This window comes from Pleurodeles waltl, chromosome 9 (assembly GCF_031143425.1).
Source record: "Pleurodeles waltl isolate 20211129_DDA chromosome 9, aPleWal1.hap1.20221129, whole genome shotgun sequence".
NCBI classification, from domain to species: Eukaryota; Metazoa; Chordata; class Amphibia; order Caudata; family Salamandridae; genus Pleurodeles; species Pleurodeles waltl.
This window is the reverse complement of record NC_090448.1, coordinates 982470361-982483850: the sequence shown is the minus strand read 5'-3', so window position 1 is coordinate 982483850 and position 13490 is coordinate 982470361. Positions and strand designations below refer to the sequence as shown.

Here is a 13490-nt window from a genome sequence, read left to right as displayed (position 1 = left end):
TGAAGTAGCTCAAGAAGAAGTGCCCAGGATTGTGTTTATTGAGCTGTCCATACCTGAAGTGGTTTGCCCACAAAGTTGCTGAGTGAGACTCAGAACAACTTCAGAGGTCTTCAAAGAATAAAGAGCCGAAAGGGACTTTCGGAATAGTGAAATTTTTCAAATGGCAGCTAAGAAAGAAACCACAGTTCCAAGTAATGTAGAGACGATCCTGAGGCCAGCACGTCAAAAGACCTCTGAGAAGGTTTGCATAAACATGATTACCGAACGGTGTCGGAGAGCCAACTACCCTCAACATCAGTAAGTTCCACACTGGTCTAACAATGCTGCTGCCTTCCTGAAACCACCATCACCTTTCGATACTGCCAAAAAGCAAAATATTAGTGATAGATGGACTGCTAGGATAGATACATATAATGATATCATTGCTACATTTGAAGAGACTAATAACAGAAAGATTATCAAATATCTAAAAAAAAAATCTTGCTGGTGATGGTGTGAAGAAGTTGTAGACAAAATGACCAGAACTGACCAAGAAGTCACATCCCGTTCGATTAAAGCAGCGTTGAATTTGAAATTCAATTCAGTACCAAACGTTAACTATGAAAGGTACATTTTAAGAATGCCAAAAAATTGGTAAAACCATCAATTAATTTGTGGAGCGACTCAACACACTCATCAAACACTGTAAGTTCAATTAATTTATTGATGAAGAAACTATGCGACAGAGTTGTTGGTGGATACTTGTCATATTTGTTCAGACGACAGATGCTGAGAGAAATTCTTAGCCTGGAGCAAGTGTTAATGCCTGCCAGAGCTGAAGAGCACACAAAAAGACAAGTTGCTGACATGGAGGGCAGTCATGAATGTGAAAAGTAGCAATAAGACTGAAGGACACAACATGATGTCTACATGTAAAAAGAAGTTATGTTTTAGATGTGGATTTTCATTTCCACATGAAGGGAAATGTCCCGCCATTGGACACATATGTAAAGGCTGTGGGAAGGAGAACCATTTTGTGATGGTTTGTAAAGTGAAGGGATAAGTAAATGTGTCACGGCGTGAAAACAAAATGGCAGCCAGAAGCAACTCCCACACACGCTCACAAGACCAAGCAACAACATCAGTTGAGGCACAACGTCACTCAGTGAAATAGATCGTCCTCTAAATCCTCGTCAAACAGTTCTTCTGCCTTAATATCAAGTGAAAGTGAGGAAGATGGTTGTGCGATGTCGATGTTTACCTCAGAGAAACATGTGCATGAATGTTTGACTGCCCACATGTGAAGAAAAATGTCAGTCAAAGAAAAGTTGACATGCCCAAACACCAATGCCATACACTGTCCAAAGATTACATTGACATTAAATGGTTGTTCAATACATTTTATATTTGACAGTGGTGCATCGATAATCATAATGCCTGAAGAGAAATACAATGAACTATTTCCACTACCGCCGCTTATTCCATCAAAAAATAAAAGTGTACATGTGGGCAGCATCAGCGCCCATTAAAAGTCAAGGTTCATTTGTAGCGACGATGAAACACAAGAAAACGAAGCATCCATCCATGTGCTTCACGGTACAGCGTTGAGTGCCTGTCTACTCAATTTCAGCACAGCGGCTGATATGGGACTGATTTTGTGTGAATTACAACATAATGTTCATCTCAAAATAGCATGTCAATTCACTTTGTTTCATGGCTTAGGAAAGCTTAAGACTATGAAAGTAAAGCTGCATATTAATGAGGATGTTTGCCCTGTTGCTCAGAGACATTGACAAATTGCATTTCATTTTCAAGAAGCTTGAATTCTTACTCAAGTGTGACATTAGTGAGTGTTCTACTGGTCCAACGCCATGCCCAAAAAGGAGTGTGAAGGAGCTGTACAAATATGCATTGACAAGCATCAGGCAAACAAGGCAATTGAACGAGAACCACATCCAGGTCCACACATTGCTGACATGATAACACCATTAAATGGTGTAAAGGTCTTTTCTCGCCTTGATTTAAATAGATTATCATCAGTTTGAACTTGAAGAAAATTGGAGGTACATTACAAACTTTCCACCTATGTTCGTCTGTTTCAATACGAAAGACTTAGTTTTGGTGTGTCATCGACTGCAGAACTTTTCCAAGACATCATTCAACGTGTCATATAGCCGTTGTGAATATGTTCAATTATAGTGATGACACGATAGTTGTGGGAGCTACACAGAAGGAGCATGATAGAACTCCCACACAAGTATGTTGTTTACTTACTGTTGCAGGTTGTACTTTGAATGCAGACAAATGTAAGTTCCACAAGACAAAGCTAAAATTCTTAGGCCGTATCTGTTCTGAGGGTATGACACTGGATCCGGCAAAAGTACAAGCACTATCAAATGCTGATTCCCCCACTAGATGTTTCTATGGTACATTCATTTTTCCGCATTGGCAGTTACTGTTCAAGATACATACAAGACTTTGCCACTGTAATTTCTCCATTACGAGAGTTGATGAAGAAAAATGTTTAATTTCAATGGTCACAAGAATGTGATGAAAGTTTTAAGAGAATCAAAGAAGCCATTGAAAATGCTGCTGAAATGGCATACTTCAGTCTGAAGCTGCATACAGAGGTTTTTGTTGACACTAGCCCACTCATGTTAGATGCTATCCTTGCACAGCACAGTGCGCACCCAAATGCTCAAAGTAATATTGTGGCATATGCTAATAGAAGTTTGACCCAAACAGAACGTGCTTAATCACAACCTGAGAAATAAAGTGTAGTCTTGGTGTCAGCTTTTGAACATTTCCATGTATTTCTGTGCAGAAAGATTTTTACGCTGGTGACTGGTCATCAAGATTTGCTGATTATCCTTGGAAATCCAAAAGCCAAAATGCCTCCTCATATTGAACGATAGGGACTAAGATTACAAGAGTACAATTATACCATTGTGCATCATTAAGGGAAGGAACAAAACCCTACTGACTACTTTTCCAGAGTCCCTAACAAGGTCAAGGTCCTCTATCGAAGACGGCTGATGCCTCTATTAATTTCATTGTAAAATCAAATTCTCTAGCTGCTTTCTCATTAGCCCAGATTATCACTGCCACATGCCATGATAGTTAGTCATGGAACCGACACACTCGGCCTCTCACTAGTGATGGTGAATATTAAAAATACAGAAATGTTAAAGATGAATGGTCCATCACTCAGGAGGTAGTGATGGTCGAGAATCCTGTTTACAGTGAGAGTACAGCAGAAAGTAATTGAAGTGGCTCACAAAGGACATTGTGGTATTGTTACCACAAAAAGAGCTCTCTGAGGCGGAGTTTGGTTTCTGTATTTAGATGAGAGGTTTGAAAAAGAACTCAAGGCCTGTCATCTGTGCAACTGCCTCTCTACAGATGTTACTCAACATCCTCTAAACATATCATAACTCCCTAAGCATGCACAGGAGAGAATAGCTATCCACTTTTTCAGTCCACTCTATAATGGACATCACCTGATGGTGATTGTGGACGAATACTCACCTTTGCCATTAGTCGAAGATCTCTCATCCACAACTCATGAAAAAGCAATTGAGAGACTAAATAACATCTTTGCAACATGGGGTGTTCCCGCCATTTTGAAGTCTGATAATGGCTTGTATAGTAACAGTCGAAAATTCAAAGAATTCATGGAGCATCTGAATATAAAGCATCAAAACATCTTTGTGGCCGCAGGCCAATGGACTTGCTGAACGTTTTATGAGTATGCTAAAGAATACAGTACACCGTGCAACTCTTGAGAAGCTCATTTTGAATTCTTTCCATACAAGCTTATTGTTCAACACCTCAGTCGGCCACAGGCGAAAGTCCTGCGTATTTGATGTTCTGGAGAGCAATGAAAACCAAGTTACCTCAATGGACCAACAAGAGAGAAAGAAAGAAGTGAGAATACAATTCATATAAAGGACTTGGTTAACAAGCAGAAAATAAAAACCTATGCAGACAAGAGGCTACATACAAAGACTATTGATTATAAGAGAGAAGATTTAGTGAACGTGCAACGGATGCAAAGAAAGAAATCTGATGCACTGTATGATGCTGAACCTTTTCACCAAAGGACCCATGGTAGCTGCCCAGTGCCCTGGGAAGTTTGTTACCAGAAACTCTTCTCACTTTAGGCCTTTGATTCATTGGTCTTCAAATCGCGATGGTGAAGGAAGGACTAAACCTGAGAATTCAGCGACTGCTGTTAGCTCTTGACCGTGTTCAGAAATCTCTGACTCTGAAGATGACAGCTCCCAGCTTCCCGTAACCAGATGAGATCAAATGATCAAAGCTCCAATAAGGTTGATTGGAGAGATGTATGTTTTTTATAGTTGAAGGGGAGATGTAGTGTCTTGTGACTTTTATGACGGAACACTTTTGGTTCTAAACAGACACCTTAGAAGTGTGACAAAGTTGTTAGAGCGGAACACAATGAAAGCTTGGTTTAGAACGTTGTGAGCAGTTACATGCAGAAGAATAAAGTCGGGTAATATTCAGCTGTGTGTGGTGTAGTCATCGGTGGGTACCAAGGCTGGGGAGGACCCTACACTATCCACCTTTAACAAGGTATATGTGGTATTCCACAGGGCTCCTGATGCCCAACTTTATTCACTGTGGGATGCCACTGAGGGCTTCCTTTGAGGGTTAGGTGTGTAAGCATTCTGTTGACATGCAGACGGTGGGGCTCCTGGTTCTATGTGTCTGGGGCAGAGTCGCACCCCAGAAGGACAGAAGAGGCAGGAGGAAAAGGTTGTCAGCAGAGTGCTCTGCTGGACAACTATTGCATAGACTTGGCAGACAGTAAAGTTTCAGCAGAGCAGCACACACACTTTGCTTTAGCGTCTCCATTAGCCGAGACTGCAGCAGCGTTTTAAGAAATGTAGCCCACAGACACCTGAAGCTGGTAAGAATATGGGGGGTATGTTGTAGGTTCTTCAGGTACCTTCCAGGAGAGAAGTCTGAAAGGGACACTGTGGAGCAGCAGCGGTTAGCCCCATAGCAAGACCATTGATAAGGTTACAAGAAAGACCAGATGGAAGTTTGTCCCCTACCTTTGAGTTTTGGGGTGCGAAGCAGTATGGCCACTGGTTGGAGATCAAAAATTAGGCTGTGGTCTAACCGCCCAGTGGACTTGCACTTGCCTCCCAAAGTTTGTCGAGAGACAGCAGAAGGACTGTTGCAAAGGTAGCAAGTTAAGTCAAAAAGAAAGCAAAAAGTCACCGCACCCAAGAGCAAACCAAAGTAAAAACAGCCGTAGTGGTCACAGTCTTACACTTCACTGCTTTGATTATGGTTTGTTGCATGAGGCTAACCCACCTATGAGCAGGGGCGGCTCTTTCGCTATGTCCATTTCGGGCCTGCCAAACACACATGTGCACAAGGGCTCTCTCCAACCCGCACTGTGTTTCCAAGTTGCAGAAAGCCGTCCCAGGCTCCCAGTCTGCACTGGAGAGCCGAGCCAGGGCACTCCAGCCAATCATAACGCTGCTTTGAGCAGCGTCATGATTGGCCGCAGGGCAGGCTGGGAGCCTGCCGTATGTCAGAGAGCAGCGGCGACATTCAGGTCATTTTTTATTTATTTTTTTAATCCCCCCTGCCCTGCCTTTTTTCCAGGTCATCAGTTGCGACTGCATAAGAGTGGGCAAATTAAAGAGCAATAAACTATTGCCTTTTCTAACTCTAGTTTAGCATCTTCCCCTAGTTCTTTAAGATAGGATCAAAGAGTGGCGTGCGTGCCTTTGTCAATTTAAAGGGGGGGGGCGGGCAATAAATGTTGAGGGAAAGATTCTGTTAGGGTTTGTTGAGGACAGAACACCTGGCTGCATGCACTCTTATCGTCACAAATGTAAATACTGTTTCTCCCCTCCCATAAATTTGTTGACCATATCTTTTCTGATGGGGGGGGGGGGGGGTATGACGCCCACAAGCACTGACACTCTTCCCCCCCCCCCACCCCCTTTGTAAATTATTTGATCATCCCCAATTACTGTTCAAGATACTGTCCATTGGGTTTACATAAATCCGTGCCAATTGCATTTTCCCGTGTGATTATGAGTATGCCATAGTTATTACATATTCTGCCATATATGGCTGAGTTTTCAGATTCAATCAAAGCTGTCTCACGCTCAAATTCCTTTTTCCCTGCTGCGTCCTTACCGCCCGGTCACATAAGCCTGAAGTGGAAGAACAATGCTTGTTTTCTTGCCCCGTGTGCACATTGTCTTTGGGGTAAGTGCCAAGATGCGAGAGTAGGAACCCCATGTCCCCAGGCAGCCTTCCTTCCCCATCATGACAAAGACTTCTAAGGAGCGCGCGCGCCTCCCTGCAGTGAACTGACTGAGAAGCCCTCGGTACTGGAGCCATGCCATGGAGGTCTGCCGAGGTGTTTAACGCCAGTGTTACAAAAACATCACGTATTCAAAGCTCTGCAGAGAGCAGGGCAGCCCCCATGGCCGTGCACGCTAAGCTAACCCAACGTGTGTGAGCAATAAACCTCCGACATATTTTATTATTGTGTTACGTGCATTAGATTGTTATTATAAATTTTCAAGTGTCCTCACATCTGCCAAGGACTAGGCGTAGCAATGGTATGTGTATCTGTCCTCGCTACACCGCCTGCTGCGTTCAGAAACAACTGAGTCCCGCGCGCCCGGCTAACCTGCAGTTCACAACAGCGCCTCCTGCTGGAAGAGACCGGAAGCTCCCCCCTCCTATGGGAGAGATGCGGATTACAGGAGTGGGGAGGTCTTTTGTGAGTGTTTTTTTGTTGTTGCGCACCGTGCCCTCCTTGAAACAGCTACAGTGTGCTGAAACGATAGAAGAAATAACGGGTAATATGAAAGGGGAAGGAGCCTTAGGATGGGTCAAAGCGGAAAAAGCCACAAATTCGAATGGGCAGGCGGGTGGCCCAGAAGGGGGCATATACACGAATCGGGACGGTTACTTGGAACGCCTAGAATCTATAATAGGTGAAAGATCACTGTCAACTCAGACTTGAAGGTAGCTATCCCCAGTTAACTTAGTTCCAGGTCGCATGAGGTGTGCGAAGGGTTACCCCTCTTAAATGTAGGAATTATATATTTGCTGGCGGGTGTGCCCACTAGGATGTTTAACTCTCAAATAGTCTCATGCCGGCACAAATGGCGGTGGTCCTGTCCCTCTGTTCAGATGTCCGTGCAACTCACTGAATACTGTAGTGGGACTGTCCTATGCATGTAGTACCATTTATAGATCTCAAAACTGTCCTTATTTTGACCACCGGCTAAGGTAATTCTGGAGATCTGTTGTATAATGTAGCAGTGTAACGTTATTGTCATGCCAAGTGTGTTTTCGTATGTCATTAGATCAAACGCACAGATGATCCTCCGTTTAAAAATGTAATAAAGACATTAAAAAAACAGGGTGAAGGAGCCTTGGTGGCGTTCATTACCCACTGCATCCCTAGTGGGAGCGGCAGAGACAGCGGGTTCTGTGGCCACCCTGGCACCTTTTCCCAGGAAGCACCGCTCCTTCACCCCTGTCCTCATGCACACACGCTATTTGCTACATTAATTTTAATTTCGTGGGAGGCTGTATATATAGTTTTGTGGGCCCATCATCCAGTGCTCCTTACTCCAGTAAAGCTCCCCTTGATTGAGCTGACACACCCAGTGCCCTTCGGCACCCGGCACGGTGCCTGTGTACTGTAATGGCAGAAGGAGGGTGGGTGATACCAAGAGGCAGGTCGGTCGCATAAGAGACGAGCATTAGCAAAATCCGTAGGTCTCGCCTATGCAAGAGCTAATGACTTTGCCAGTGTGTTTTACCCATGCTGTACTCCACAGTGGCTGCTGTTTAACATGGCTAAAAGTTAGTGGCACATGTGTTGCGGGTTATGATGGAGTGACGAAGAGTGGGGTGGAGTGGTGAAGAGTGATGCAGAGGGGTATAGTGTGGAGTAAAGTGTCATAGAGTGGAGGAGCTTGGAGTGTCATCGAGTGGAGTAAAGTGTAAGAGTGTTGACTAGTGGAGTGTCCTGGAGTTAAGTGGAGTGTTCATGATGCAGTAGTGCCCCTCCATTACAGATAACACATTTTCAATTGGAATGATCATTACATTTGCGCATACAGATTTTCTGATAAAACTATACAGCCCACAAAAGATAATGTGTGGGGATGGCATAGTCTATTGTACTGCTTTGTTTTGATCATATTAAAATATTTGTTTCCACTGCACTTCAGCATTGCAAAAAAATGTGCTGCATTTGTGTTTTCCTAATTCCAATCTGTTCTGAAATACTTTCACAGTTAATTTACAGTCATTTAAATGTTGTTGTGTTCTAGAAAAAAACATTTATTTTCCACCCAGAGTACCAAGCAAGATTGCAGCATAAATCCTCTCACTTTGAAGTCCGAGAAAGAAAAGTAAACACCAAGGGCCAGATATATCAAGAATGCATTTTGCGAATCGGAAATAGCGATTTTTAAGAAATCGCTATTTCTGATTCGCAAAATGCAATGTATCACATTTGCGAATCGGTAATAGCGATTTTAAAAAAAATCGCAAATGCTATTACCGAATTGTAAATTGCGAAACAGCCCCCATTCGCATCTATGGGCCTGTCGGCCTATATATGCGAATATTTTGCATGTCCCAAATTGCGAATTCTTAACTGGAATTCGCAATTTAGGGAAATGCAAAGTCCATGGTGCTGGGGGCCTAGGGCCCCCTCTGCTGCACCCCAAAACATTTTTTTACAACATGTAAGGTGCACACATGCCAAAAGGGCATGTGTACTTTACATGTAAATTTTAAAAATTCATTTTAAATGCATTTTTTAAATTTGCACATGGTTACCACCAAGTTCAACTTGGTGGTAATAGCGATTCCTTAATGCCCAATTCGCATTAAGGAATTCCTTCTTACATATGCTTTAGAAATCGCAAATAAGGAATCCGTATTTGCGATTTCTTATTTAGAGAGTCTCTAAACAGGGTCGCAATTTTAAGGAATCGCTATTTTAGCGATTCCTTAAAATTGCATTCAGAATGTCTTTGATACATTCTGAAATGGCTTTTTGCATTCGCAAACGGGCATTCGCACCGTTTGCGAATACAAAAAGCTTTGATACATCTGGCCCTAAGTTCTTTCGAATTACTAAGCCTGACATTTGACCTCTGTCTTTGAATGCACAGCATATGTGACAAGATAAAAACAAAATTTAAAGGCCTGTTTAAGAAAGCAAGAACTTGTGGAAAAATGCAAGAAGTGAGTCAGAGAGGTGGTAAACAGGCTCCACGGGAAGGACAATGACATGCTCAACAGCCTAAAACAAATAAAGCCAACAAATATAAAGGAAGCAAATGTAAATTACACACCACAAAGCCAGTGGTAAGCAAAGGGCCAAATGCATTCCCAGGGAAACTTTCAGAGTGTCCCTAAAAAGTCTTTCTGCAACCAGACAGCTGCGCTGTTTTGAAGGCTCCAACCTAAAAAGGGAGACTTGGTAAGGAGATGCAAAATCTGAAATACTAGAGAAAGACCCTGGTTGTTTTTATTTTGCTGTCAGCTAATGTTCTATTTTAACAGTACCTCCTCCAAGTTTAACCCCCCGCCGCCACCACCCAGAATCTTACCCCGTTATCAGTTAATAAATGCCAGACTAGGCAGAACTTGGCTCACCAGGAGGCTTTGCAGAGAGGATGGATTGCTGTTCACAGCTCAAGAAAAGGCTTTGTTTACCTAAGAGTTCATAGTGCTGACCATTTTAGTAGCCACTTTAAACTCTTCAGAGACTCCTCTTAATATTGGCAATGGGTATGAAGCTGGAAAATCAAACTTTCACATAAATTATGGATTATGACTTTTTGCCACTTTCCTCTTAAATAAACCATTATAACGTGAACACCTTGAAACCACCCCAGATTAAAACCTTTCGATTTTATCCATCTGTTCTGTTCTCATTTAAATGATTTATGTCATCATCAGATTCCATCTTTACTAACTGAATTGATTCAATGGGTAAAAATGAATGATTGGAAAGTCACAACAGAGTGCGAAGGCAAAACTGGATAGAGCTACTTAAGTCTATGCAATAAAAAAACACCTTAACCCCGCGCATTGCTCTGTACCTCCGTAGGCTCCCAGCCTGCCCTGCGGCCAATCCGAACGCTGCTCAGAGCAACGTCACGATTGGCTGAGATACGCTCACCATCATAGAATTTTGGCCTTTTGTGCCTAGAGATTAAATGAAACTTGAGCTTCCACTACCGACATTTCTTTGCCATAAGGCCAGTTCTATTCCTTTTGGGCCCCATCAGTGGTAGCAGCCAGACTGAGCCACAGACACTTTCAGATCCTAAACCTATCTGTCCATGCATATACAGTGGACAGAAAAAATAGACAGTATGGTCCGGCATCCCCAAACTCATTCTGGTGCCATTGAAGGCTACTCTCCCTGCACTTACCTTACCGTCTCCGTCGCTGCAGGCACAGACCCCCAGCCTGCCCTGCGGCCAATCCTGAGGCTGCTTAGAGCAGCATCACAATTGGCTGGGAGCGCCCAGCCAGGGGCTCCCACCCCTAATAGAGGAGCCACCCGTGGCGGTACCCATTAATAAAGGTGATAACCTGAGTTTACATCCATTTTTTTTTTAAGTGACCGGGATCCCTTCTTGTCCAGAACGGTTTGATCTAAGAACTCCCTCTACCTTGAGGTTGAGTCCGCTCCGGTGGTACCATCGTACCAGAGTGGGGAGAGGTTGCTGATGATGAAGCATGCCACATATAGTTGAGGAGGATTCTTCTTTCAATAAAACTGGTATTTCGTAAGGGAAATCCCCAGTACCCAATTGGGCAGTTGTCCTGGCATAGGCTTAAATAGGCCTATCTTGTTTTTCCTTCGCACTCTGTTGTGGCTTTCTGATTATTTAATTGTGGAGGGTGTGCTTTGGTTTTCCCTCCACCTCACTCCCTGTGTGTTCTGAAGTTAAAATGAATGCTTGCCACTCATCAAAAGATACATTTTATATAAAGGTACTTATATTTAATTAGAACATCATTGCACTCTTTTAAGTTGTAGCTGCAATCACTTTGTAAGATATATTTCCTGATTGTCTCAGCCAAACTAGTTCTGAAAATAACTCCTGGTTCCACAAATGTACGCAGTATGAAGATTATTAATACATTTATCACAGTGAAGCTAACTTTGTCGGATTTTTATACAGGGAGAAAATGTACATGATGATGCAGAACATTTTTGGCTGTTGTGTTCTGCTAAAAGAAATTCTGTGCTCATAATGTGACCTTTTTTTCAAAACAAGTTTTTTTTTTTTTTTTTTTTTTTTTTTGTTCTTCACTCGTTTGGGTGTCAGCATGCTCATCTTTCCACAAAGATACTAGGGCAGCTGTTTCCAGCATGTGTCCAGATGGGCTGGATGTATGTGGATATCCAGAAAAGGGAATGCACGTTCTCCCAGTCGCTCCTGAAATAATATATTTTGAATAGCTGACTTTATAGGGGTTGAGAAGTATATTTAAAATGTCATCTTCTGTATGAAAACCTGAAGCATACAAATGGCAGAATCCGATGCCCACTGCAGGTGAGTTAGGATTTCTTGCGGTGACATGTCTAGAAGTGGGATTCAGTTGACAGATGTGGAGTACTCCCATTGCGCTCATAGGATTGCATTATTCACTGGTTTCAAGTCTCCTGTTCTTTCCCTCCAGGGCGAGGAGGTGAATGCCGGTAGGATCGGTCTGACAATCACTGTGTCCGGGATGCTGGGTGCTCTGCTCTGTGGATTCTGGCTGGATAAAACCAAAACATACAAGTAAGTGGCAAATTATTGCTCTTTGTTCTCCAATTCTGTTTTTCCTACTGTGTTCAGCTCCACCAATACTCAGCTCCCCAAGATTCCTCTGGAGTACCCCCTCCTTCTAGCACCCAAGCCCCTTTAGCTCCAGAACATCACATTTCTGACCAGCACTGACCACCAAAGGCTAAAGTGGTTGCACCTGAGTGTCATTGGGAAAGGGAAGAGCAACTTGTTAAAATCACACCATTCCATGCTCAACACCTTTTAGGACATGGTCCAGAGAAGAGCAACTTGTTAAAATCACACCATTCCCTCCTTAACACCTTTTAGGACATGGTCTGGAGAAGAGCAACTTGTTAAAATCACACCATTCCATGCTCAATCCTTTTAGGACATGGTCCAGAGAAGAGCAACTTGTTAAAATCACACCATTCCCTCCTTAACACCTTCTAGGACATTGTCCAGCAAGGCAAGCTGCCTACTCTGGAGTAAAGCATGTGTTCCAATCTCCAGCCACTTAATTTAATTACATGTAAACCTAGGCATAGCAGAATGCTTATGGCTGCTTTGTAGAGTAGGAAAGGAAACAAACGCCCGTTGTACCCCGGGCTGCACCAAGGTCCACCTGGCTAACCTGCAGGATTATACCCTCACCACCATAGACCTTTGGCCTTTTGTGCCGAGAGATCAAATTAAACCTGAGCTTCCGCTGCTGCCTTCTCTTTGCCATAAGGCCAGTGCTGTTACTTTTTGGGCCCCATCAGTGGTAGCAGCCAGATTGAGCCACAGACACCTTCAGACCCTAAACTTGTCTTTCCATGCATATACAGTGCACAGAAAAATTAGACACTACTGTCTAGCTCCCCCAAACTCATTCTGGTGCCTTTAAATGCTACTTTCCATGCTACTGCATGGTTAATATCTAGGACCAGGATATTTAACTGCACCAGCATGAGCCTGACCTCTCTTAAATAGTTGCAGGTTGAAGCCAGGAGGATATTAAAGCTGATGTGCATTGAAAATAAAGAACTTCACCATGTGATATCAAAATGCTCTGCCGAGAAACTATTTACCTCAGAGCGAACTTGCTTACATTGAGCCTCAGAAACCACCCTTCTTTAAAGCCTAATTTTCAAGAAAAAATGTGCACTTAATTGAGCTTTCCCAAGATCTGCACCCTAAGTATGGAACTCCACCTCCCCCCCCCCCTGCACACAAACAATTAGATCCAACCCGACTATGAACCATTCAAAAATGAGTGGAAAGATCTCCTATTGCAACATTACCACTAACTGATAGTGTGTCTACCTTAATGCTTAAGTGATGCCTAGTCTCATAGTCGTAGCAGCGGGCATGGTGCGGTGATGGCTTTCTATCTGTATTGATGTATGCTTCTGTCAGTTATCTACTACATCTTTACAGCTGTGCTCCATAGAGGTATATATGCTTTGTCACTCATTCCTTATACTATCCTCTTGTAGATCTCTGTAAAGTACTCTTGCCCACTTTGGTCTGGTACCCACTATAAATAAATAATTTGCATATTCCTTGGGATATGTGAATGATTCACTCTCCGACTGGCTGAAAAACTTTGGGCCATTCAGGAAAATACAAAGATCTGGTTTGGCGTGACAGGTGCTGTTGTGCGAGTCCTATGCTCTGTCAATTCTCGCACTGTCTTCTCCA

The 13490-nt window shown here is 43.1% G+C and overlaps 1 protein-coding gene across 5 annotated transcripts in view; it reads left to right on the top strand.

Moving 5' to 3' along the window:
* Positions 1-13490, top strand: part of FLVCR2 (FLVCR choline and putative heme transporter 2) — a 347527-nt gene that overhangs the window by 162335 nt on the left and 171702 nt on the right. For all 5 annotated transcript variants that reach the window (XM_069208452.1, XM_069208453.1, XM_069208454.1 and 2 more), the window contains exon 5: positions 11716-11819. In XM_069208452.1, coding sequence (XP_069064553.1) covers positions 11716-11819 — 104 coding nt within the window. The remainder of the gene's footprint in view (positions 1-11715; positions 11820-13490) is intronic.